The sequence below is a fragment of the Peromyscus eremicus genome, chromosome 8b, assembly GCF_949786415.1.
Source record: "Peromyscus eremicus chromosome 8b, PerEre_H2_v1, whole genome shotgun sequence".
Taxonomy (NCBI): domain Eukaryota; kingdom Metazoa; phylum Chordata; class Mammalia; order Rodentia; family Cricetidae; genus Peromyscus; species Peromyscus eremicus.
This window is the reverse complement of record NC_081424.1, coordinates 47,160,663-47,188,086: the sequence shown is the minus strand read 5'-3', so window position 1 is coordinate 47,188,086 and position 27,424 is coordinate 47,160,663. Positions and strand designations below refer to the sequence as shown.

At 45.6% G+C, this 27,424-nt stretch overlaps 1 protein-coding gene across 6 annotated transcripts; it reads left to right on the top strand.

The window, feature by feature from the left end:
- Positions 1-1,091: 1,091 nt before the first annotated feature.
- On the top strand, positions 1,092-27,258 carry Lrp11 (LDL receptor related protein 11). 6 transcript variants are annotated; one of them, XM_059272382.1, is made up of 7 exons: positions 1,092-1,650; positions 7,485-7,642; positions 9,733-9,874; positions 13,010-13,135; positions 14,846-15,016; positions 19,695-19,790; positions 26,613-27,258. In XM_059272382.1, exons 1-7 carry the CDS (start codon positions 1,092-1,094, stop codon positions 26,765-26,767), a joined length of 1,407 nt encoding a protein of 468 aa, XP_059128365.1. In that variant the 3' UTR covers positions 26,768-27,258. The 6 variants fall into 6 exon arrangements, with proteins under 6 accessions (XP_059128365.1, XP_059128364.1, XP_059128363.1 ...); XM_059272381.1 differs by having other exon boundaries at positions 14,813-15,016; XM_059272380.1 differs by having other exon boundaries at positions 7,485-7,672; positions 14,813-15,016.
- Positions 27,259-27,424: the final 166 nt, after the last annotated feature.

Below are 27,424 nucleotides of genomic sequence, written 5' to 3'. Positions count from 1 at the left end.
GTGTGTGTGTGTGTGTGTGTGTGTGTTGCTACGGATTTAATTCCAGATCTTGTATATATACAGGCAATCTACTATTGAGATGGTGACTTAGAATATAACGGTGTGGTCTTCTGAGTGGGATTAGGAAACCCTAGGAAGCGCCTTCTACCCTGTGAGGATACCCTGTGAGGACTCATTGATTTGCGAAATGGATACAATGTTACCTTGATCTTAAACGGCATCTATTTGTGTTCAAACAGTATTGTGTTGTATCAGTCCAGACTAAGTCCAGTGCCATCCATTTCAACACCCAGCAAACTGATGTGCCGACCTCAATCCACTTAACCCTCACCCTTACAGAAAACGGTATTTTTTTCATGCCCCCTGGCCTTCGTCTCCTCACTTACACGTTCAGCTTTCCATTGCTAAGTTTCCGATGTTTAAGCTCTCTAAACGAAACTGAAAGGCAATTTTGAATTTGAAGGTAAACGTTTGGTTTCCTTTATCACCTACCATAGTCCAAATCTCTTTAATCAAGCATAATGCAAAGAAGTTGGGTGTAAAAGGCTGGCAAAGTTGTCTGTGGTTCCCTGGCTGTGCCTGTAGCTCTCTGGAGAAGCCCCTGACTTCAGACTGATGGACTGAGTCTCCCCTCCATCCCCGAGAGCCCTGTCCTGCGAGCTACGGCCTTCTGCAAGTCTGGTTGGTTAATGAGGCCTGCTAGGCCCAACATCCACAGGATGAGATCACTCCACGGAGCAGCCCGGCAGTATAGGGAGTCTCCTCCTTCTCCTCCTCCGCACAGCCGGTCACACGCCGGCCCGCGGAAGTCCCGTCCCCGGGTCCGCCCCTGCACGCCAGGCTCCGCCCCCGCCGCAGCCGCTGTCCGCACGCCGGTGCTGATCCACGCAGAGGCCGCTCGTTGCCCCGGTGCGCTTCCGCGGCCGGAGCAAAGCTAGAGGCGCCCAAAGCCCGCAACCAGGTAGAAGGGCCGGGGCCGTACCAGGCCCCGCCCGGCTCGGTGCACGATGCCTCTCGAAGCCCGCACGCCCGCCGCCTCCGTGCAGCAGCCAGGCCCCGGGGCTGCCGTGCTCTGAGGCCGCGCTCGTGCCATGGCCGCCCGGGGAGGACCGGGCCCGGGCTCCCGGCACCGCGCGCTGCTCGGGCTGCTGCTGCTTTGCCTCTGGCTGCCGAGCGGCCGGCCTGGAGAGCCCGCCGCCCCGCCGTCGGGGGTCGATCGGCTGCTCCAGGACTTTCGCCGGCAGCTGCAGCGGGCACGGCCGCGCGAGGAGCTAGAACCGGAGCTGCTCGGCGGCCCGCGGGAGGATTGCCCGGGCGCGGGCGGTACGGCGGTCTACCGGGCCGTGCCCGATACCATCATCCGCACCCAAGACTCCATCGCGGCCGGAGCCAGCTTCCTGCGCGCACCGGGGACCGTGCGGGGCTGGCGGCAGTGCGTGGCGGCCTGCTGCTCCGAGCCGCGCTGCACCGTGGCGGTGGTGCAGCTGCCCCGGGGGCCCAGCGCGCCCGCTCCCATGCCCGCGCCCCGCTGCTACTTGTTCAACTGCACGGCGCGGGGCCGCAGCGTCTGCAAGTTCGCGCCGCTCCGAGGCTACCGTACTTACACTCTCAGCCGCGCCGGGGACGCCGCCGGGGGCTCGCCCGGGCCGGGTAAGCGCCGTCCGGGCATTTGCTACCAAGCATGCAATGTCCTCTGCTTCCAAAGGACTGTAGCTGCGGATAATCGGAAAAGTGGGTCACATTTCTCAGACTTAGGGATGGGTGCTGAGAAAGTCCAGTAGATGGGGCAGAGAGACAGGTGTGGTGGGCTGCCTCTGCAGGGCTGATTAGAGAGGACTAGCGGAAATTCTATTGAAGAGGATATCTCAGAGCTTCCTTTCTCCAATAATGATTAGTTTTATTTCGTCTCGTGTGTTTTATAAAGAGTGTTTTACGGCAGGAAATAGCAAGGACAAGATTTGATTAGATGCCAAATTGTCCCTAGCACCTGCCCACTGCTTCCTGGTTTGGCTCTCTGCCTGTACGTACTTCCTTCAGACGAAAATATGAAGGAAAACTTGTCACCCTGCCTGCACTCTTCTCTCCCACCCCTTCCCTAGAAATGTTTCCACATTAACGACCCTTTTGGTTTTGACCTGAGTTTAAGCAGGGCCAGCCGTGTGCTGAGGGGTTAGGAACTCTGTCCTGGGGCCTACCGGGTTCAGCACTGGATACACAGTGGATACTGTGTTAAAAAGTGTGTCTCTTTAAAAGACCTAAACAGCTTGTCGATCCTGTGGTTTTATATGCAGATGCTCCAGAGGAGCCAAGACAATGAAGGAAAAAAGTAGCAGAGAAATAAAATCCCTGCCCCGGGTTCTTTGTGCTCATCTGGAAGAAACTGGCATTGCTACGGGAGCTTTCTGTAAAGCTGGGGAAAGAAAAGTCAGCAGGGTTAAGAGTAAGGCCAGAAACAACAGTGGTTTTTCTCCTTTCCCTTTGTCCTTCCCTTCTCTAGAGGGAGCTTTCCATGACCACTGGCATGACCTCCTCTCTGGGGAGCACTGACGTGCCCAGACTTCTTCAGGTCTTCAGCAACATGGGGTGCTGAAGGTGCAGCCTATGCCCACAGGCTGCGTTTGTGGGCCCCTGCATGGAGGGCAAAGGGTGTTTTACAGAACCTTTTGAGTTCTTTATGTGTCTAAGACTACTTCAGTTTTCCTTTCTGGGTTATTATTATTTCTTCCCCCCCATTTCTTGTGACTCTTGTGAGCATGTGGAGTTAGAGGCTAAGTGAGTCAAAGTGATTTAGCAAGGCTCCTTGTAGGGAGTTGTGACTGGTCCATTTGGGGTGAGTTAAAAGGCTCAAGAAGACATGGGGGAGGGCTGGATGGGTTAGGCTAGAATAGATTTATAGCATTACCCACTAGCCAGTATATTGGCCATGCTCATTGAGTTTGATGTTAAAAGCAATTTTGAGCTCTTTACACACGTGAAGTCACTCTGTCCTCAGAACAGCTCAAAGATCAAATCCTGTTGTGTGGAAGGCTGACCTGGAAAGCGAGTTGCCTGAGGTCCTCTCAGCGAGTAGTTTGCTGACCTGAGCCACCGAGTAGAGTAGCTCAGTGCTTTCTCTAGCAGCCCCTGAAGGTCTGTCCCCCACAGGTGGGATAATGAGGTAGCCGTCAGGGATGGTGGGAGAATAGAGGAATGAGGGGGGAGATATCTTGATGAGACAGAACCTACCTGCTAGAACATCTGATGAAAGGAGAATGCTTGAACTCCTGAGTCCCGGGGTTTGAGTCTAGGCTTCTCCCATCCCAAGATAATTATCTTGGGACTTGCTTTGTGCTTTGCTTGTGTTCTAGCTTAGATTGTCATAATGACCAAGCATGGATGTTTCTTGTGAGTAATCAAGGTGGTACAGGTGTCTGTGGTATAGTTAGTTACTTGGTTGGTTGATGTGACTGACTGGAAAGATCGAAAAAAGAGGGCTGTGGTGTGGAGGCTGAAGTCCTTGGGATCTTGAAGGAGCTGAGAATATAATCTTTCAGCATTCGGGGACCAGAACCTTTGTGCTGTTTGGATTGACTAGCCTGAAACCCAGACTCTCTGGGTAGAGCTTGGAAAGGCAACCCTTTTCCATGTTAGAAAAACCAAAGCCGTAAGGTGGAATTCTTCTGTCTTCCAAACAGACCTCCCTCGGCTGCCTGTCTTCAAATACAAAGCAAGGACTGACCTTCCTGTTCAGGGCTGATCTCTCTGCAGGCGGCTGACTCATCTCCAAGGATCTGGCTCACATTTTCATCCTCTCTCTTTTGCCTTAGGAGTAAACACTTACAGTTCATAAATAGTACTAAGATTATTTGTTGGCAATGTTGGGGAAAATGCATTGAGACTGACGACTCTGACCACATACAAATCCCAGATGTACATTTATTTATTTTCACATCATTTATTTACCAGGCGTGTTTATGGTCATGCCTGCCATAGCATATATATGGAAGACAGAAACAAATTTACAGGAAATTGGTTCTCTCCTTACACTGTGTGAGTCTTGGAGGTCAAATTCAAGTCATTAAACTTGGCGTTGAGTGCCCTTATGTAGATGTAACCAACCATCTTATTAAATAAGAAACACAGAACCAATGCAAAGAAGAAAGCCAAGAGGTCAGAGCTAAGAGCTAAAACCTTACCCTTCCTCCTGTGATGGTCCTACCTCTCCGAAAGAGAGCTACCTCCTGAGTTAAAGTCTTTATATAGACTTTCTGTTCTGCCTTCTCATTGGTTGTAAACCCAACCACATGACTGCCTCATCACTGTCTGTCTGTATAGACCTCCAGGTCTTCTATGGTTGGTATTGAGATTAAAGGCGTGTATATCCAATGCTGGCTGTATCCTTGAATACACAGAAACTTACCTAGCTCTGCCTACCAAGTGCTGGGATTACAAGCATATGCCACCACTGCCCTGCTTTCCTATGGCTTGCTAATAGCTCTGACCCCCGGGCAACTTTATTTATTGACATACAAATAACATTTTAATAAAAATAAAATATCACCATACCCTTATTTACTGATGTGGCCCGATATACACTCACTGGCCCTATATACACATGTATTCTCAAATTAAGCCACAGTCTACTCCCTAGACAGGAAAACTGAAAGCTAAATTCACTGTTACCTATCTGGAAGGAAGATGTCTTCAAATCAATTAAGTAGATCATAAAGGAAAGATAGATTTTATTCAAATTCACAAAAACTTCATGTCAATAAATAAGGAATTATGAACAAGAGTCTAGGAAATATCTTAAAATATTAATAGAGCCGAGGGTTGATTTAACAAAAGTAAATGAGCCAAGGATTCAAGTAGACAATTCCCTGGAGAAGAAATAGAGTTGATAAACATGGGAAGTGTCCAAAGTTAAAGACAGTTAGAGGCTGGCGTATAGCTTTTCAGCAGTGCACTTAGCTAACATAGGAGAGGGCCTAGGTTCAATTCCCAGTACCACCTAAAAAGGAGGGGGGGATCAAATGTAAACATCAGCTTACACTTACTAAATTGTAAAAAACCAAAAATACATTTTTTAAACTTGACAGGCATGTGGGAAACTATATATTCAAGGTCATTGACAGTGTAAATTGGTACCAATCTCTTGGAAACCAACTAGGAAATAATTTATTGGAAATTTAAAATATCCATTCTTCTAGATCAGTGGTTCTCAACCTTCCTAAGGCTGTGACCCTTTAATACAGTTCCTTATGCTGTGGTGACACCCCCACCACCACCATAAAATTATTTTGTTGCTACTTCAAAACTTTTAATTTTGCTACTGTTATGAATCGTAAGGCAAATATTTTTGAGATAGATGTTTGTTGAAGGGGTCATGACCTACAGGTTGAGAACCACTCTTCTGGAATTTTTCTTGTTAAGGAGAATGATCTGTGCTAAAGAAACAGTATGAGCAAAAATATGTTTATTGTGGCATTGTTTATAGTGATAAAGTTGGTGAAAAATAAATGTCCAATTTCAGGGGTTAAGAAATAAAAATGGGCCAGGCAGTGGTGGCACACGTCTTTAATCCCAGCACTTGGGAGGTAGAGCCAGGTAGATCTCTGTAAGTTCAAAGCCAGCCTGGTCTACAGAGAGAGTTCCAGGAAGGGACCAAAACTACACAAAGAAACCGTGTCTCAGAAAAAAAAAAAAAGAGAGAGAGAGAGAGAGAGAGAGAGAGAGAGAGAAATAAAATGGATGCAGGAAGTGTGGCCCTGTGGTAGGACACATGCCCAGTGTACACAGGCTCTGACTTTCATCCCTAGAAACCCAAAAGAAGTCAAAATGGAAGTCATGGAGTCTATGTAATTTCATTGACATTGCCAAGATGTCTGAATAAATATTAATGGGTGGAATAGAGCAATACATTAATGGATCCAACTCTATAAATTATTAAGGTAACAAAAAAATACAGTGGAAGCAGCCTGTGATTTAGGATCGGATGTAGGTTCACCGCTTGCGTGTGATGTCAGTCGCCTGACTCAGCTTCTCTGAGCCCATGTCTGCCACTCATGATGCCCACTTCAGACTGACAGTGGGTGCCAAGTGAGGTGGTGCCTGTAGAGCACCCAGCATGCTGCGTGGTACAAAGAGCTCACCCTAAGTTATAATTACATAAATACGATTGTGTTTGATCATCAGTATCTTATGGGAAAAACTGGACTGCACATATTAGATAGAATGAGAATCATACTGGAATTGTGGATATGTTTTCTTTTCTTTTTCTTTCTTTTTTTTCTGGAATGATGCAATTTAAGAAATAAATGATCGACTCTACAGCCTAGGAGAGAAAAACAAATAAAATGCACTATAGCGTTCCTCTGTATTTACCTCTCTTCCCTTCTCTGGCCCCACCTCAGTCCCTCATCCTGCAGTCTTATTTTCGTTTCTCAGCCAATCTGTATCTTTCGCACCACTTGGCAGAGATTCGGAAGGTCTTACCAGGAAGGTTCCATTCACGGCAGTGTGTTGTGAATGAGGTCAGCTGACATCGTCCTCTAGATTACATCCCACTTTGAAACACTCAGGCTCGATTGGTGTGAGTCTTAATTCACCTCTGTCTTACCTGCTGTGTTTACTTTCCAAGAGAAGTCAATGTTTCCATAGTGCTAACATGGTCGATGACATTTTTATAATGAAAATTCAAAATTACATTTTTCTTGCTCTTGGTAACTGCTGTCCTTTGTTGCTCCAGGGACTGTTTCTGTGTAGATGAGCTCTGGTTTGTTTCAAAGTACATTTTACAGTATAATTGGCCTGGATTGGAACTGAGGAGGAATTGTTATCTCAGAGGTCATCAGAGGTCAGGTTGGGATGGGAGGGTTTCCCTGGGTTCAGAAATCACATCTATGGCCTGCTTAAACACAATTCAGTGACATCCTGACTTTCCTTCAGGCGAGGCAAGATTAATTTGTTTCATGACAGGCAAGATATTTCAGTGCTTTCCTGACCCTTCCACGTAAAACTTTTGAAGGTTTTTAAAAAATGTTATTGGGGGCTGGAGAGATGACTCAGCAGTTAAGAGCACCAGCTGATCATCCAGAGGACCCGGGTTCAATTCCCATCATCCACATGGCAGCTCAACTGTCTGTAACTCCAGTTCCAGGGGATCTGACACCCTCACAGACATACACATGCAGACAAAACACCAATGCACATAGAGTAAAAATAAATCATTAAAAAATTTTAAATATATTATTAGTTTTCTATAGCTACTGTGAACAGCTGGAACTCCATACTTCCTCTTCCACTTGCTAAAATTTCATGTCAGAATAGATTGCTGGTTTATTGTTTGGTGTATAAAGGGAACATGATGAAAGCTAATGGGAAGGTAGATTTTAGTTGATATTTATTCTTTTTGATGGACTAATCTGTTTGGCAAACAAGATAACTGCTCTTCGTGGGCTGGGAAATCAGGGAGTCATGCCTCTGAGGTCTGTTGTCTTTCACAGGTGAGGATGAGCCTCCACTTAGCAAGGCCGGGAAGGATGTGGTTTTGCATCTGCCCACAGACGGGGTGATTCTGGATGGCCGAGAAAGCACAGATGACCACGCCATCGTCCATTATGAGTGGACGTTGAAGCAGGGTGACCCATCAGTGGACATGAAGGTGATTCATGTCATTCTTTTTGTTGTTGTTGTTTTGTTTTTCAAAACAGGGTTTCTCTGTGTAACAGCTCTGGTTGTCATGGAACTTACTCTGTAGAACCAGGCTGGCCTCGAACTCACAGAGATCTGCCTGCCTCTGACTCCTGAGTGCTGGGATTAAAGGCGTGCGCCTTTAAAGGCGCCACCACCGCCTATCTTGGGAGGTGGATTCTATAATGTCCTTCATAGTCCCTGAATGCCTGTAAACAAGCAGAGCTTGCATAAAATGGAGAAATTATAAAATCAATTATCCTAAAAATGGTTGTTCTATAAACTCCTTTTTGTGCTTAAATAAACAGTCTTGATTGTTTGCTTTGAAGCTTGTCAGGGTCCTGCTCCTTCAGCTCAAGGGGAACGACTTACACCATGTTTCAATAATTCTGATTATTCTTCAAAAGGTTATCTTTCTTAGTATAAGATTTGGATAGTATCCAAGTGTGATGGCACATGCCTGTGCTCAGGGGGTTGAGGCAGGAAGATCACAAGTTCAAGGCCAGGCTGGACTATATCACAAGTTCCTAGCTACCCTCAGTTAAAAATCTGGCTAGGAAGTATGACAGAAATGAATATAAAGAGGTGAGGGGCTGGAGAGATGGCTCAGTGGTTAAGAGCACTGCCTGCTTGCTCTTCCCAGAGGTCCTGAGTTCCAGAGGTGCTGAGCCACCAGCAACCACATGGTGGCTCACAACCATCTCTAGTAGGATCTGATGCCTTCTTCTGGCATAAAGTTGTACATACAGATAAAGCACTCATATACATAAATAAATAAAATCTTTAAAAAAAAAAAGAGGTGAGCTAATAATAGAATTGTTATCGTGTAAAGAATAATTCTTCTCCTCCTCCTCCTTTGTTTTTTTTTGTTTTGTTTTGTTTTGTTTTTTGTTTGTTTTTTTTTTTTTTTGAGACAGGGTTTCTCTGTATAGCCTTGGCTGTCCTGGAACTTGCTCTGTAGATGAGGCTAGCCTTGAACTCACAGAGTTCCACCTGAGTCTGCCTTCCAAGTGCTGGGGTTAAAGGCATATGCCGTCACTGCCTGGCTTAGTTCCTCATGTTGTGATGACCCCAACCATAAAATTATTTTGTTGCTACTTCATAACTGTAATTTTGCTACTTTTAAGAATCTTAATGTAAATAACTGATATGCAGGATATCTGAAATCCAAAGGGGTATCGACCCACAGGTTGAGAACCAGTGGCCTAGCGTATTGTTAGTCAGCCCAAACAGTCTGTACCTCACTATGCATTGGCACAAGCTCTTCCCTTCGGAAAATGCTGATCACATCCTTTTACTCTGTATAAAAAGCTCTTGTACTGGTTTTCAGACCCTTCTAGCCTGATCTGGATTTTCTTAGGTGTGTATCCTTCATAAACTCTGAAACTCCTAACAGAATTCCCCCCATGTGCTATGGCTCCTTCTGACCTGATGCTCCCTCTTGTGATCTGAACATTTGTCTCAACGCCTGTTAATGAAGCCAATTGCATGAACTGTTTTAGTAGCTGGGTTATACGATAGGTTCTTACTGAGTCTTCTGTTAGCAAGGGTTCCTGCCACCTGCTTATCTTTCCATGTGACTGCCATCATGGCATCCCTCTCCTGTGTTTGAGTGAGTGACTGAACCTGTGCAGGACCACCTTCCTGTTTGTCTTCCTTACACCTCAGCTTCTTGGTTAATTTGTACATCAGAAGTCATTTCTTTTTTTCTTTTCTTTTCTTTTTCCCAGACAAGGTTTCTCTGTATAGTTCTGGCTGTCCTCATTCTGTAGACCAGGCTGGTTTCAAACTCAGAGATCCGCCTGCCTCTGCCTCCTGAGTGCTGGGATTAAAGGCGTGCGCCACCACCTCCCCTCTTCAGAAGTAATTTCTAACTTTGAGTGCCATCTATCATTTATTATTATTTCTGTTTCAAGGTTATTTATGTGTCATTTCTAAGGTGAAAGGAGGAGCCGATGGCTTATTGTGGGGCGAGGGGTGGGGGAGCAGTGTACATGTTCATGTGTGTTCCTGGGCCTTGTGCTCAGTCAGCTCTCTTCCCTAAACATGTCTGTATGACAGGTGCCTCAGCCAGGAACCCTGGAGCTGTCCCACCTGAAGGAAGGAGCATACATCTTCCAGCTGACTGTGACTGACACCGTGGGCCAGAGAAGCTCTGACAACGTGTCTGTGAGCGTGCTTCCCAGGATCCACTCTACTGGAGGTGAGAAGGAAGTCCTTCCATTGAGTTCCCCACGGCCAGCCAAAGCCCAGCTGTTCAGGGAAGGATGGTGTCTGTGGGATTTTACATCCTGGTGACACATTTCACAAGATCTTCATCTTATTTTTGGTGCTTGAAGTTTTTGCTAAAAATATAATTAGCAAACATGGGCTCTATATGTAGGACAATTTGGCCCCACCGGTTAGGGTATAGAGAACATTCTCAGAGCATAGACCATGGGCTAGTGGGGCCTATGAGATGACCTTCCACCTTTCCCCTTTGACCTTGTCAAAGACAGTGCCCGGCTTTTCTAGGAGAGGGTTTTGTGTAAAGACAGAGGGTCTTTCTCGTATGTGTGTTTGAAGTGTGCAACTAAAGACAATGGTTTAAACAGTCCAGCCAATGGAAGCAGAGGGCAGGAGGATGCTTGCTAAAAGCTGGGCTCATTTGTGTAGGAAATGCTTGTCAAAATTCCAGTTAAACAGAGGAGTATGTTTTAGGGACGTCTACTGCACGGCATGGTGACTACACCTGATAGTAATGTACATTCCAAAATTGCCAAAAGACCAAGCTTAAATGTTCTTCCCACAAAAATTAGTAGGTAAGGTGATAGATTTATGAACTGACTTGATTTAGTCTTTCTGCAATATGTACATATATCAAAACATACTGTTCTATAGCATATAACTATATACTACTATTGTCCATCCATTAAAAATAAAATATGGGGTGCAAGGATATGATATTCTATCATAGGATAGAATGGAGACGTGACTGTATCAGTAGTTCATATAATAAATCATTTAAAAAATGTAAGGGAGAAAAAAATGTGTGGCTAATGAGTACAGTTAGACTAAAATATGCAAAGTACATGAGTGAGTTAAAAAGCCCCACGCAAAAAGCCGGGTATGGTGATGCATGCCTTTAATCCCAGCACTCAGAAGGCAGAGGCAGGCAGATTTCTGTGAGTTCCAGGACAGCCAAGGCTACACAGAGAAACCCTGCCTTGAATAAACAAATGAACAAAAACAATAGTAGAAAGCAGTCAGCATGGTGCTGTTCCTATCTGACCACTTAGTGGTTCAATTAGAACCATGAAGTCATGTATGAAGAAATACCATGTATGAACAGTGGAAAACAGAGGTGGGGACATAGACTGATGTTTCTGTCTCCTTTAGTACACACACACACACACACACACACACACACACACACACACACACTGTGACCTGGTTCAGTTTTTGAGTATCTTGACATCTCTAACACCTTTAAATGCTGGGGGAGACCACATATTCAGATAGCAGGCTTGAGAGCATTTCAGTCTGAGCTAGAACAGTGATTGCAAATAGGGACAAACCCCACCTGATGCTGAAGGCATTTTTAGGGCAGGAAAATAAGACACTTGAACTTTTATTTTTTTTTAGTTTTTCGAGACAGGGTTTCTCTGTGTAGCTTTGCGCCTTTCCTGGATCTCACTCTGTAGACCAGGACTTGAACTTTTATTTTTATTAATTTTTAATCTTCTGGGAATTTTCAGTTTATGGGATAAGGTGTATGATGTCTTACACTCTGTGTGTGCATGTGTGTACATGCAGCGTGTGTTGTGTGCCTGCACTCACACAGGCATGTGTGACAGTCAGAGGACAACTTGCAGGGCGTTGATTCTCTCTTTCTAGCATGTGGTGTTCTGGGATTGACCTCATGTGTTCAGGCTTGGTGACAGGCACCTTCGCCCACTCAGCCCTGCAGTCCCTCTCGGGTACCGCATCTCAAAACACGAGCACATGCATATTATTTATCAATGAATTTCAGATGTTTAGTAAGACAGTTTAAAAAGTCTGAAGACGACTATTCCATAAAAATATAAGTTATAAATGCAGCTCTGTTTCTAAAACTACACAGAAGTAAGGACAGCCCTGCAATCCGGGGGGTTTTTCCTGTCACATGTGTAGGGTTGCTTGGTTACAGCCTCCTCGGTCCCGTCTGCTCCCCCTGGTGGCGGTCGCTGACTCTGCAGGCCTCTGTCTTCTTTATGTCCTTTCTTTACTTCTTCTTTGGGATCAAACTATCTTCTAATCTCCTCGCACCCAAATAGACTCACTTTCTAGTCTTTTCGTTGACTGCTTTCCAACAAAATTAGTGTCGATCTCGTCTGTGCGTATCAACAATGCTTAGCTTTTGCTGTTAGTGGACTGTCATAATTTGCCACCCATGTTCCCGAAAGAACCTTTTAGTTCATCCCATCACCATCAAATCGTAGGACCCGTTAAGACCTGATTCTAGCTGGATGTCTTTCTTATCTATTACTTGAGAGTTACCTCTTTTTTATTAAATTTATTTATTTTTAACTTTTATGTGCATTGGTGTTTTATCTGCATGTATGTCTGTATGGGGGTGTTGGATTCCTTGGAACTGGAGTTACAGACTGTTGTGAGCTGCCATATGGGTGCTGGGAATTGAACCCAGATCCTTTGGAAGATCAGCCAGTGCTCTTAATGGCTGAGCCATCTCTCCAGCCTCCACCTGATCCTTATTTAGCAAAGTTGGCTTAATCAAGAGGAGAGAAAAACGCCTTTCAAAACCACATCTGTAGCTCCTACGCATTTCACTGCAGACTGAAAGCTCCAAGAGGAAAAAAAGTGCCATTATTTCACAAAAGTATATCCACACCAGCCAGTAGCTACATACAGATCATCCTCCACAACACTGGCGATCTGGTCATCTACATGTAAAAGTCAGCAGCAGAAAGGTAATCTCAAGAAAAAAATGTCTTACTTAAAAAAAGAATTCAAGACACAGACTATATAAAATGGTGTTGCTACTGAAACATGGTCCACAAAGGGCTGGGATAGCATCAGGTGACCCACCTGACGCGGGGCCTGTGATGGATAAATGAGGGAATGGATGCAAAATGAGCAGCAGGGAAAGGAGCCCGAGCAATAAAGCAACATAGGCAGCCCTGAGAGTTCGCGGGTGGGTGGGTGATGGAGGGACCCGCTAATCTGCTGCTCCAGCTCTGTGTGTCTTCCTCACCATCCCTGTCACTTTACCCTGCTTGGAGTTCCCTTTCCCCAGTCATCCTGACAGGGATGTTGACGCTCTGTGCAACCCTGCAACCTGAGACTTGTTCGCAAACAGGATGCTCCAGCGTGTGCTCGCGCTACCATTTCTTCTGTGAGAGCGGCTGCTGCATCGACATCACCTTGGCTTGTGACGGAGTGAGGCAGTGTCCAGATGGGTCTGACGAAGACTTTTGTCAGAACTGTAAGTCGGTTGCCGGGCCTTATCGGGCGGGGATCCGGAAGGGGCGGCAGAGGCTTGTCTGTGTTCTTGATAAAACGGGAACCCGGTGTCCTTCCATTGCTGGTTCCAGGAATAACTTTCCACGGAAAAGCTATGCTTGAGAACTCACTGAGGCTATAGTCTGAGTTGCAGATGACAGGTTTTTGGTACTGCATATGATTTTTTTTTAACTTTCCAAAGATTTTCCTTATATCTAGAATATTATATAACATACACTTTAAAAAAATACAAAAAAAAAAAAAAAAGCCTGAAGCAGGGCTGGCAAGATGACTGACTGAGTAAAGGAGCTTGCAGGAGCCTCATGACCCGAGGCTAACCCCAGGATCCACATGGTGGGGAGAATTGACTGACAAGTTGTCCTCTGACCTCCACCATGTGGTGTAATACACCTTTTTGTTGCTGTTTTGGCTTTTTTGTTTTGAGACAGGGTTTCTCTCTGTAGCCCTAGCTGTCCTGGAACTTGCCTTGTAAACCAGGCTGGCCTTGAACTCACAGAGTTCTGCCTCTGCCTCTGCCTCCTGATTGCTGGGATCAAAGGCATGCACCACCACCACCCAGCGTGTAATACACTTTTTAAAAAAACCTGAAATACATTAACATTTTGCATTGATTTTATTTATTTATTGGGTGATACAGACTTGCCATGTAGCCCAGGCTGACCTCACACTCACAATCCTCTAGCCTTAGCCTTCCGAGCTCAGAGATTACAGGCGTGTGCTTCCTTCCACCGTGCTTGGCACTGCTTTTCTAATTTTTAAGGACTATTCATGACACACTGGGGTGTGGCTAAGTTAGAACTATAAACCAGTTTTGTAAGCACGTGTAGTTAAAAGTGTACCATAAGAAAGAAGAGCTGTAGAAAATGTTCTAATAAAGTGCTAGTGTAAGGAAGAGGGAAAAATGTCCCAGAACATAAAGTTGAGGAGCCGAGAAGTAGCTCAGTGGTTTAGTGTTTGCCTCATGTGCATGAGGTCCAAGGCTCAACCCCCATTGCTATCAAAGTAGAGAGACTGAAACAGACAGACAGACACACACACACACACACACACACACATACACACACACATACACACACACACACACACACACACACACACACACATACGCTCGCGGTTGAATTTCTCTTTTGTCTTTGTCCATGTTAGGAAAGCTACTAAAAGAGGAAAGAACACATTGCCCATTTCAAAAGTAAGCAATAGATTTTATTGGGCTCTGCATGTCTTAGCTGAGTGGGATATTAGTCTCCAGGAGCCATGATTTTAAATCAACTGCAGATACAGCGGTCTCGGTTAAAGTTCAGAAAAGAAATGCAAGGCAGAAGAGGTGAGAGTTCTTCAGCATCCATGTAAAAAAGGTAAATGTGGAGGTCTGTGGTAGTGATCCCAGGACAGAGGCAGCAGAGACAGGAGGATCCAGAAGCCTGCTGGTTAGCTAGCCTAGCCTGCTTGATAAGTTCTGGGTTCTAAACCACAAAGAAGAGAATCTGTCTCAAAAACAGAGGTGGATGGCTCCTAAGGAACAACAGGGTTGTCCTCAGGCTGCCACATGCAGTGTGGCACACACACACACTTACACACAAAGAAAGAGAGAGAGAGGAGAGAGAAAAGAAACCCAGCAATTAACAGAGTTCTTCCATAGTGGGCCTTGACCGCAAGATGGAGACATACACAGCGGCTACTTCTGCCCAGCCAAGAACCACAGGACTGAGTGAAGGAGACCCCCGGTTTGAGAAGCCCCAGAAAGCCACTCCCCACAACCAACCAGCTACTGTATCCCACACAGAGAAGAGGATTCACTCCAGCCAGAGGGCGCCAGAGAGTCAAATCAGTCCTGTCATGCCAGGTAAGGACTCAAAATGAGTTCTCCATGAATAATAGTCTTTGTTTTCTGTTGTTAGTATAGCTAACAAAGTTATATTTTATGCTTGAAGACCATCAAGAAAATGTACTCCAAAATAGAATGATTTACAAATTGAAATGAAGAATTTGGCCAAAACAAAATAAAACAGAAAGCAACCCTGACATTTGTACTAATACAGCGAAGGAGCTCTGGAGCTGTAGGTCAGTGGAAGGCTTGTCTAGCATCCAGAGTCCCTCAACCTGATCTCCAGCACTGAAAAGAAACCAAGTGTTGGTTTATGGAAAGGAATGTCTAGTAAAAACAGTCCTCCCTTGATGTCTTGATATCCCTGAGAGATCCGTTCCAGGGCCCGTGAGCACCAAAGTTCAAAGACGCTAAAGCACCATCTATAAAAGTAGCACTATGGGGCAGCGAGACAGCTCAGTGAGTCCAGGCCCTTACTGCAGAACCTAATGACCTGAGTTCCAGCCCCAAGGATTCACCTGACAGATGGAGAGAACCCAATCTTGCAGGTTATCCCCTGATCTCCACACAAGGGCCATGGCATACATGCATGCCCCACCCACATACATACAAAATAACTAAGTGTAAAAAAAAAAAAAGGCATTATATTTGCATGTGACCTATACACACATCCTCCTGTATGCTGCGAACCATCCCCAAATTACATGTAATTCCTTATATAGTATAAGTACTAAATAAATAGTTCTTATACTGTATTTTTAGGGACTAATGATAAGTCTCTGTATGTATTCAGTGCAGGCACCATTTTTTGTGCATGCTGAGGAATAAGCTCAGTGCTTTATATATGCAAAACACTCACTGAACCATTGAAATACACTCTCAACCTCAAACACAGTCTTTTTTAAGATTGTATAGGGCATGTATAAATGTTTGGTTACACAGTGAATGCGTGCTCAGAATGTCCTGCGCCCCTGGCATTTGGGAGCACAGATGCTGTCTGTGTTTGCTCAGCGTCTCATGGCACAATGGCTGGATTGTCGTGGGGTATGGTTGCAGCTGTGGGGCCTGTTCTCTGTGTGGTCCAAGTCACCGTTAACAAGGCTGTCTTCTTGCATCCAGTCTAGCTGGGAGGAAGGAAAGCCGGTTTCCAGGCCTGCAGAGTGGTATAAAGCAGTGCTGTGTGCCCGTTTACATGGGCTCTGTTTATTGGGAACTTAGGAATTTGTGGGTTGTGTAGCAGATCAGCCAAGTCCTTCAAGGAACTGGGCTGAAACATGAACAGAAACCCAAACCTTTTCTGCATACAAGTGTGGTATTCTTCCTCTACTAAATACACCAAAGCCTCGAACTTAGCTTGTCTTTTGGGTAATAGTTATATAAAAGGTCTTTGTTTTAAGGGCATTCATTCACTTATTTATTTCTATATGGCTGGGAGTCAAATTGAGGGTCTCATTCATTGTAAGCTACTCTATCAGCTTTAGGGACTTCATTATTTCTTTTGAGAGTCAAGTCTGGTCATTTACTTGTTACTCTTCAAGACTTGTTTTGGACTGAACTCAGAAGTAGAAGCGCTCACCGAGGACAGCCTACATCTCTTGGCAGTCTGTTCCGGGTGTTTTTCTTTGGCTTCCTTCATCCTCTTGGCCATAAGTTTAGCACATTCTGCAGCCTCCTCTTTGCTTTTCTTAGTGCATTGTTTCTTTAGAGCAATTTCGAGTTTTGGGACATGCAGAATAATAGACGCTAACTCTTGGGTGCTTTGGTGTGGGGGCCCACAGAAGCTTCCTAGTGAGATCTGAGCTTGCTTTACCCAGCAGGGCTGCACTAGCGGATGGCTTGACCACACGCATGGTCACCAGGTGTCTGGGATGGTCTGCACTTGGCTGTGCTGGAGGGAGGTCTTTTGTTCCACCCCTTGGCATTCCTTTAAAAGCCCTTTAGAAGAGACAGAAGGTGCTCATGGGTTTGGACCCAGGCCCTCCTGAGCTATCCTATGTTTCTAACTGTCTCTCTCCTCTATATTTCTATCTACATACTTCTCACTTCTCCCTCCTCAAGAGTACCCTGGGGGAAAAAGAGGAGGCTGGTCTCCCTCACTTTGGTCCTGAGCTTCTTACCTTCTTTGTTTAAGGGCTTTCTAGAAACATTGGTGGACGTCATCTTCTTTAGAGAGACTGAAAACCTTCAGGTACTGCTAGCTCTTTTGGGCACCAACCATTGAGGCACAGTAGTATCTGTCAGTCGGGAATATCCTTCTCCCCCTCACCCCTTTTTATAATAATCAAAAATATACATTGAAAACATAGAGATGGGTGTCCACACTGCATCCTTGAACAGACTTGCATTTCCTCTACCCAGTTCTCATTGATCTATGACAAGATTGCCCCATACTCAACAGCAGGGGGACTCTGTCACGGGTCAAGGCATCTTGCTTCATGGGAAAACCTTGTCTGTGGTTCCCACATAACCTTCCACTTTTCACCCAGAGCATCAGCAGCTACTTCTGTGGCCTTGTGCTTCTCACAGAACATACAAAGCTTTTGTTTATCATCCACTTCAATGACAGCTGGTGCCTGGAAAGGAGATATTCAGCTTCATCTTGAATGGCCAACTTCCTAGAAGGTGCCACCAAAAAAAAAAAAAAAAAAAAAGCCTTAAAGGCCGGGCAGTGGTGGCGCACGCCTTTAATCCCAGCACTTGGGTGGGAGGCAGAGCCAGATGGATCTCTGTGAGTTCAAGGCTAGCCTGGGCTACAGAGTGAGTTCCAGGAAAGGTGCAAAGCTACAGAGAAACCCTGTCTCGAAAAAACAAAACAAAACAAAATAAAACAAAAGCCTTAAATTAGACTTGTTTTAAAGGTCTCCTTCCTCATGTTCTCGTCTAGAATTCTCACATTTCATGTTATGGGGCAACTGATCAGAATCTATATGATCACAGTTCCAGAAAGGTAGTTTGGATCTGTGGAAGTGTGGTTTATGGAACAGCTGTAAAAGCTTGTGTCCTTCCAAGATGGTGCTGGGAATCCATCTCAAAATATCCAGTGTGAGGAGGTTCATTTATCACAAACCCCAAGAACGTAATGTTAGAATGTCCTCCTCCAGTATATCACCCTACTGGGTCAATACAGATAGGACTCCTCCTCCAGGAAGTGCGTTCCATCAGATGGTATCACTGTTAAGGCATTGGCAGAATGTACATCCTGCTCCCCACCCACCTCCTTGCCTTCCATCTTATAAGGAGAGAGCCTGGCTTCCGGCCCTGGCTGTGAAGTCTCCCGGCCTTGAAGAGTCCTAAGAGGCTCTTATGCCACAAAGTCCCTGATCCTCTTCGGGGACTTGCCATCTCTGGTATTAGAGACTGCAGTCTCCTTGGAACCTCTACTATTGTCTCTCTGTCTGTCTGTCTGTCCCTGGCATTAGTAACTCCTCCTCTAAGAAACTCCTTAGTCTTCAATAGTCCATCTCAGTGTCCTCTTGACTCACCTACCCCTCATCTAAACCTAACACAAATGAGGATAATCAAGGGCTATGACCCTGAAATTTTGAGAGGAGTAGGCCCTCTTTCCTTGACTTGTTTACTTCTGTGGAAAATGTCATTTAAGACAATCAGCAGATTCCTTTACATATCCTCCATTTGGGCACAGGGAGAGATGGTGATCTTAGAACACTACCCTATGGGGAAATATTTGACTATTCATAAGCAGTGATTAGGAGAGTAAGGTTTGGACTCTAGGGACTTAAGCCAGGAAGAGCCTGGTGCATGTTAACTCAGCTCTGAGGACCTCATTGTAACCCTAGCCCCTGCAGTGTTAGTATTCCTTCCTTCATTGGTAGGAAAAAACATGATAATCAACTTAAGGTTGTTTACATTACTTCTAGACCATTTGGAGAGAGCCCTTTCCAAGCGTACTGGTCCCTCAGTATGAAAATGAGCAAAGGGTGCCAGGACATAGTTCCATGGTGGAGCATTAGCCACCCCCTGAGTTCTGTTCAGTGTGTGCCACGTGGACACCTTTCCCAGCTTTACTGTGTTTAAATGTGTAAGAAGAATAAACAAGGTCAGATTCTGGAAGTTCGCATGATGTGGTGCCAAGTCATTCTTCACCTTGAGCAGATCATCTCACTCTGAGCCATGAGGTTTGCAGGGTCTCTGACAGAGATCCATCTTCCTTTGCCTCCCAAGTGCTGAGACTAAAGGCATGAGCCACCATGCCCAACCGGCCTATGTTTATTTAAAAATAAATCCTGCCATTCCTTTCTTTAAGTCTATCTTTTAAAAAGTAAATAAGGGAGCCAGGCATGGTGGCACAGGCCTTTAATCCCAGCACTTGGGAGGCAGAGGCAGAGGCAGAGGCAGGCAGATCTCTTTGAATTCAAGTCTAGCCTGGTCTACAGAGGTAGTTCCAGGACAGCCAGAGCTATAACATAGAGAAATCCTGTCTCGAAAAACAACAAACAAACAAAAAACCTTAAATAAGGGACTGGAGAGATTCCTTGGTGGTTAACCAGAGAAGATGAGTTTGAACCCCAGCACCCACATCATGGGATTCACAAGTAGCCTCTGTGGGTACCCATATACATGTCATACACTCAGACAGACAGACATATACCTAAATTAAAAAGTAAACTTGTAATTCCATGCCTACTTCCAGAAGTCTTTAATGTCCCTTTAACATCTATCTGTTCACTTCCCACAGACAGTAATTCCTCAGGAAAGAACCAAGAAGAGGGAAGTTACATTTTCAAGTCCAAGAGTGATCACGCACGAGGGGACCACCCAGCCCCAGAAGCAGGTCAGTGTACGCCTTGGAAACACACTTCAGAGCAGTGAGGTCCACAGAACCACCCGAGCCCTGGCTGCGTGTCAGGTGGGGCTGTAAGAGTTCAGGTTGAAGCAGTGCTTTGGGGACCGGAACTGTCTTCTCATCTTCAAGGTCACGTGCAAATGGTGCCCTTGACAGCAGCCCTACTGTCTTTGGCTCTCACTTTGTCTTTCCCATATCCTTCCAGGGATCACTCTGTGGGAAAAGCCACACTTGGGGCACAGAGGTTAAGAATACAGGCTCAGTGAGGCATGGTGGCACGCGCCTTTAGTCCCCACACTCGGGAGGCAGAGGCAGGTAGATCTCTGATTTCGAGGCCAGCCTGGTCTACAGAGCGGAATCCAGGACAGATCAGACCCCGTAGTTCAAATTCCGGCTCTTTCACTCAACTCCACAACCACGGCCAGGTCCTTATCTCTGGATTCTAGTGACTTCACGGGAGGTGACAGCAATAACTCATCCTACCTCACAGGAGGCTGTGGAGGGTGAACGCCACAGTGTTTCGTGTATACTGCATGGTTTGGTTGTAAATGATGGCCGTTAAGATGGAGTTATGTGTGAGGTGGAAAAGTGAGGGAGAGAGTGTGCTCTTAGTGAGGGAACATGCCAGGAACGTGGGAAGTACAGGAGGCAGGACACTGATATGTGGAAGGTCAGTTTCATCATTTGGGTTGTTTTAACTGGAAAGAGCACACTGATGGTCCTGTAGAAAGGCTTTCGCCCTGAATCCCTCTCACTAAGTCAGCAGAAAGACCTAGGGGAACAAAACATAATCCCTAAATTATCGATCTGAACACGGACAAAGCTTTCTTTCCCCCCTAGACTATTCTTTGTAGTATCTGTACAACAGTGGTCATTTCCTTTTCATGGCTGGGTAATACCAAATATAATTTTTAAACAACTGATGTCTGAGCATAACGCAGATATCAACAGCTGTCTGTATCCACTGCAGTCTGCTGGCCCATTGAATGTGGCTTGTCTCTGAATGTTAGAATGACTCCCTGTCACCTGTCAGCATGGAGAGAGAAGCCAGCCTGTCTGGAGCCCATGGTCACATGTCCCTGGAGGCTCAGTTCTAATGGAGCGCTCCTTATTCTAGTTGTTAAGATAGCTTGAATATCATTCCTACTCATACAAGCAGAATAGATAATTCATCCTCTTAGGCTTTTTTATGGTACAGAGTTGGAATGTATTAAGCCATTTTAATACATTTTTAAGCATGGGTATGAAAAAGAGAGACTTCACTTTAGAGAGTTACTAACAATTCTGTCTCTGTGTTTTAGAAGGAGTTGGAGAAAAAATAATTTCAAATTATCCAAACTGAAAGTATTGAGGAAACTATGTCAACTAAGGATTAAACAGCAAAGAGTGAATGCTATGTGGTGGGGCTGGAGAGATGGCTCAGCAGTGAAGAGCACTGGCTGCTCTTCCAGAGGACCCAAGTTCAATTCCCAGCACCCACATGGCAGTTTACAATTGTCTGTAACTCCGGCTCCAAGGGATCTGCACCTCATACAAACTCACATGCAGGCAAAAACACCAATGTGTGTGCACACACACACACACGCACACATACACGCACACGTGCACACACACATACACACACAAGTGCTATGTGGTGGACATGCCTGGAACCCCTTAGGCACAGCCTTGGGAGGCAGAGGCAGGAGAGTGGCTCACAAGTGTGAGACCAGCATGATCTACATAGCAAAATCCTGTTTCAAAGAGACAAGGGGCTGGGAAGGTGGCTCAGCTAGTGTCTTAGTTAGGATTCCTGTTGCTGTGAAGAGACACCATGACCACAGAAACTCTTAATTGTAGGGTTTTTTTTTAATTAATTTATTTTTATTTTATGTGCATTGGTGTTTTGCTATGGGTGTTGGGTCCCCTGGAACTAGAATTACAGACGATTGTGAGCTTCTATGTGTGTGCTGGGAATTGATCCCAGGTCCTCTGCAAGAGCAGTCGGTGCTCTTAACCACTGAGCCATCTCTTCAGTCCCCACAGCAACTCTTACAAGGAAAACATTTAATTGAGATGGCGGCTTACAGTTTCAGAGGTTCAGTCCATTATCATCACGGCTGGGAGCATAGCAATGGGCAGGCAGACATGGTGTTGGCTTGATATGTAAGCAATAGGAAGTAAACTTAGATACTGGGCAGTATCTTGAACATATTTGAGACCTCAAAGCCCACCTCCACAGTGACACTTCCTCCAACAAGGCCACAACTCCTAATAGTGCCACTTCCTTTGAGGGGCATTGAAAGGATGATAAACATCACTGGTGGCGGTGCTGGTTACCACGTGGAAAGGTCACGGTCACGACAGAACCCAGTATTAGTTTTCAGAGCTTTATTAGGAGGGAAAGGGAGGGAAGGGGACCAGACCTGGTAAGAGAGAAAGATGGTGGGATGGGGGAAGAGGAGAGCAGAGCAGAGCAGGAAGAGAGCAGAGAAAGAGAGAGGATAGAGTCTGCATCCAGCTTTTAAGGTGCAGACTGTGTGACCCCACTGTGCGTACATAGTCACCAGCGCCCCCTGATGATGTAAGATGTAAAACCCCCGAGCTGTGCATGTGTGGGAGTGAGGGCAGGATCCTAACAGGCATTTTCTTGCAAACTGCCATAGCCAGTAAAGTGCTTGCTATACAAGAGCATGAACGTAATTTTGGGTCTGTGGCAACCACATAGGAGCTGGGCACGGTCACATAGATATGTAACCTCAGCCCTGGAGAAATGGGAATGGGTAGGTCCCTGGAGCTCACTGGGCAGCTATACTAGCCAATAGATGAGCTCTGGGTTTAATGAGAGACCTTGTCTCAAAAGATAAGATGAGTGATAGTGAAAGATATTCAGTGTCAACCTCTGACCTCCATACATATGTACATGCACTGGCAAGCCCATGTACACACACACACACACACACACACACACACACACACACACACACAGACATCCACATTCTCTACATGATCTAAAAAATAAAAAGGCAAGCTGGGTGAGGTGGCTCTGTAACTCAGGAGGCTGAAACAGGAAGATTGCCATAAAGTCAAGGCCAGCCTGGGCTACATAGTGAGTTCCCTGGGCTATGGAGTGAGACTCTGTCTCAAAGGGGGGGGGGGGGCAGCAATAGGGAGATGGCTCAGTGTGTAAAATATTTGCTGTGTAAGCATGAGTACCTGAGTTCAGGTCCCCAGTGCCCAGGGAAAAGCCCAGATGTGGTGGCACATGCCTGTAACACCAGCACTTTGAGGATGGACAGGAGGATCTCAGGGGCTCACTAGCCAGCCAGTGTAGCCAGGCGAGCTCTAGAAGCTCTAGATTCAGTGAGAGACCTGTCTCAAAGACTAAGATGGGGAGCAATAAAGAGGACACCCAGCATCAACCTCTGCCCTGAGCACACACACACATACACACACACACACACACACACACACACACACACACACACACAAGTGCACATACACACAACTCAGTTTAAAAAGAGAAGAATATGTTTCAGTATTCTGGCAAATACTACATTATAGATGTTTGTGTGTATGTGTGTGTGTGACACACCCACACACTTCACAGAGACAGATCCAGGGAGAGACACAGAGCCCTAAACAGGAATTCGCAACCTCATACCTGATTTGGGAAACAGAGATTTTCATGAATTTTGTTTTGTCACCCTAGGTGGGCCTGAGCCACAGGATTGAGATGTCCACCCAAAGTTTGCTCCCCGCCTTTAGCCTAAACACTGCTTTTCATCTTTGATCAAGCCAGACTCGTAGGCTAACAGCCCTTCCCTGTGCAGGCGAAACTGGGGCTGTTGTATTCCAAGCTGAAGTGGTTGAGGGGGTCTCTGAGCTCCTGTGGGAGGACAACAAAACCTTCCTTTGTCTCGGTCTTGACACTTGCGGGCCACTTAGCCCTTTGAAAACATCTTTCATCAGGATGGCACTAGGAGCCGGTAGTGGCCACTAAAACCTCAATGCAAGGAGAAGCAGGGGTTCTGGATGCTTCCAGACTGCAGGGCTGTGGGATGGGTGGCTCTAGAACCAGTTTCTCAGCTGTGCATTTCCTCACGTTTTTCTTTCACAATTCTATAAGGGAGCACTGGCCTTACCCTAAAATTTGATTTCCATAGACACTAAAGCAACTTCCGAATCCTTTCCTCACGTTCCAGACACAGGACAGTCCTGGGTATTCGGATACTAACCTAGAGTTTGAGAAGCCCCTAGTGTGAAATCATCTTGAGGTCATGTCAAGGTGAGGCCAGCTACACCTGGGGCCAGATGTAAGTGTTTAAAGTTAAGGCTGTCTGGAGAGAACTTCCTTAGCTTCCACCCTCAAACAGACCTGTGTGTTTGCCCCACGCTCTCTTCCTTTCCTACCTCTGCAAGGCCACCGCTCCTGAGTCTGGATGCAGCCATTTCCCCAGTGGCATTTGCCACCATCTCATAATCTCCATTGGTTCACACCCTCTGTGGCTGCAAGCAACCAGGTCTCTTTCAGTGCACAAAGAAGAAAATATCCCAGTCCTGTAAATAAATGTCCAATGCTAATCTAGTGGACTCCCCAGGCTCCACCCCGTGCCCTTTGGGGCATCTCATTCACAGGAACCACTCCCTGTGATGCCTTTCCCTTCTGTTGGCTTTCCACATCTCTGCCCTCTGACTCTTGCCTTCTGGAGCCTGCCCCTGTCCCTTCTTCCTTTCTATCTATTGATCTCACTTTCACTGTAGCAGCTACTATCAGTATGCTAACAGCTCCGAGGTATCTAGACCAGATAATCAAAGAGCCTAGGGGGACATTCCACCTGGAGCCCCTACAGCAGTAGTTCTCAACCTGTGGGTCATGACCCTTTTGAGATTAAATGAAAGGGTCACCTGAGACCATTGGGAATATGAGAGATCACTCCTCTATCCTTCTCCAGCATGCAGATATGCTCACAGATGAATATTCAGAATTGTATTAAAGAGTTGCAGCATTAGGAAGGTTGAGAACCACTGCCCTACAGGCATGTTAACCAGAAAATGCTCCACAGTATATACATATATTCAAGAACAAACATAAGTAACAAACTTACCTTCTGCCCTCCCCTAAACTGAGCTCCCACATAAGATCCAAATCACTCTAGCCAAAATCTTACTAGCCAGATACTTCTTCCCATCATTAGATTTTAAATACAACTCTGTCGTTGTAATATTAACATTTCTTTGCAGTCTTTCTAGTAAACGCCTATCTTCTCGGGTTGAAGTTATCCAGACATGTTCTCACATCCATCTTGGAGAAATGGGCACTGTAAGGACTAGACCACAGGCTCTGTCCTGAATGGGTGGGGTGCTCCAGGACATATGACACAGTATTAGATATCCCCATTTCCGTTGTTTGTAAAACGGCTATAATGTTAGTACCAGCTCACGTGGTTGTGAGCATTCAGTTATTCAGCTATAAAGCTGGCATTTAGCATTAGCTTATCTTTGTGGGGTATTTTCTGTGAGCAACAAACAAACAATTGCTTATCTTTGATTACTAGCTCTTAGGCCAGTGTCCGGCACATGGAAAGCTATTAATCAACACAGAGTAAATAAGCAAAATGGAATGTTTCAGAACCAAGCTACACATGGAGATGTTGGCTCCTTTAGTTTGTCCAGCTGCAGGAAGGTGCAGCTAAAAATAGCCTCACGATCATCCCAGACCTGGCCCTACTCCAGTGTAGAGGGACTAAGAATAGAGTCTGCTGAGTTTGACTGGAGACACATCTCCCATGCCGCTTCCAGACTCTGGAAAACTACAAGCTACTCTGGTCTGCTGCCCAGGTCCAGCTCCAAAGGAAAAACCAATGGCCAAAGTTACACCAGCATATTTTTACAATTTTAGCTTTAATTAAAACATAACATTACTTCCTCCTCCCTTTTCTCTAACTTCTCCTGTGCTCCCTTCCCCCCAAAAAATACATGGCCCCTTTTTATTATTGTTACAGACGACAGACAGACAGACAGACACACACACACACACACAACCTGCTGAATTTGTTCAGTGTTGCCCATATACATTTGTTTTTAGGGCTGACCAAGTACACCAGCATATTTGATAACAGTTTTCAATATGGTCTACTAGAAGATAGTAGGATCCTTGGATTTAAAAAAAATTAATTTTCTGTATATGGGTGTTTTGCCTATATGTATGTCTATGTACCACGTGAGTGCCTGGTGCCTATGGAGGCCAGAAGAGGACATCAGATCCCCTGGAACTAGAGTTACAGTTGGTTGTGAGCCGTCTTGTGGGTGCTAGGAATTGAAGCTGGGTACTCTCCTGGAAGAGCAGTAAGTGTCTTAACCATGGTACCGTCTTTCAAGTCCTGGAAATTAATATCTTAAGCCCTACCAGAACCAGAAATCAAGAGTCAGACGATAGCTAATCAGAAGGTGCTCATGTGTGAATCCATAAATGTCACAAGACTATAATGAGAACATTTCTTGAGGTTGCAGTCTCTACAATAGTTGGAGATAAGGGTGGTCTCATTGTGGTGTTTTTACTCCTGATGCCAGGCAACTTTTGCAACAACTTGGTAGAGAATTTGGTTTTTAAGTGGGCTGGGTTTAAGACTAGACCTACAGTACATAACTACACAGGGGAATTAACCTCTCTGTACCTTTGTCAGAAAAGCAGCAGTAGTACCAGTACCAACTGGAGGTGTTCAGAGGGGGTAAAATAATGCATGCTGGGTGCTCATCATATAGTAACCAGTAGCTGTCACTGTTGCCAACTACTGACCAGTGCTTCTCCCCTCCCCAAACCTTGCATAGGTGCAGTGTTACCCCTGGCATTGGGTCTGGCCATCACTGCTTTGTTGCTTCTCATGGTGACTTGCCGACTCCGACTGGTGAAGCAGAAACTGAAGAAAGCCCGTCCCATTACGTCTGAGGAATCTGACTACCTCATCAATGGGATGTATCTGTAATGAAGATTTTTAAGCAGCTGCGGGCAGGATGGGCTTCACTTACAATTTGTCCCTTGGGTTCTATCCTTAAGACCTGTTGCTTTAAATTGTGCAAGACAACAGTGCGGTTATAAACCTTGTTTTATCATGAAATCATTTTTCCTGGGAAGTAAACGTCTTGAAAGGCAGAAAGGAATTCATGAGATTGAAGTGTATAGTATGCTGAGACAGAAAGTCACTATGCCATGAGGTGACAGATGGCAATGCCCACCTTTCATTTGAGAGGTGCCAAGTGCTGGCCCCCCACAGCTTCCCCTTGTCTTCCAGCCCTCTTCTCCACTGAGTTCTCATGAACTCCATTTTCTTTTTCTCAGCCCAATACCTTTGAAAAGGGATCCTAAGTGAATTACACTCAGTGAGATGATACGAATAGCAAGTCTGTATGTTATAAGCATTCTGAATAGATCAGCAAAGTCCTACAGAAGAGGAATATGGGTTCTCCACCCCACCCCACCCCATGCTTCTGACATCAGGCCATGGTGGTAGCTGCCATGTTTGGCTGACTTTGGAAGAACACCTTTGGTTAGGAGCAACTCTAGGTGGGTATGAAATGAGATCAAAGTGTCAGCAGAGGACCTAGAAGGCAAATAGAGGCATAGCCGTGGGGTAAGTGAGTGA

What these genes read in the sequence shown, in the direction of transcription:
- Lrp11 (XM_059272380.1), top strand. Translation starts at nt 1,092, where the DNA reads ATGGCCGCCCGGGGAGGACCGGGCCCGGGCTCCCGGCACCGCGCGCTG. An exon ending in CAGGATCCACTCTACTGGAG is followed by an intron (nt 9,875 to 13,009) that starts GTGAGAAGGAAG and finishes GTTCGCAAACAG; the next exon opens with GATGCTCCAGCGTGTGCTCG. An exon ending in AATCAGTCCTGTCATGCCAG is followed by an intron (nt 15,017 to 19,694) that starts GTAAGGACTCAA and finishes CACTTCCCACAG; the next exon opens with ACAGTAATTCCTCAGGAAAG.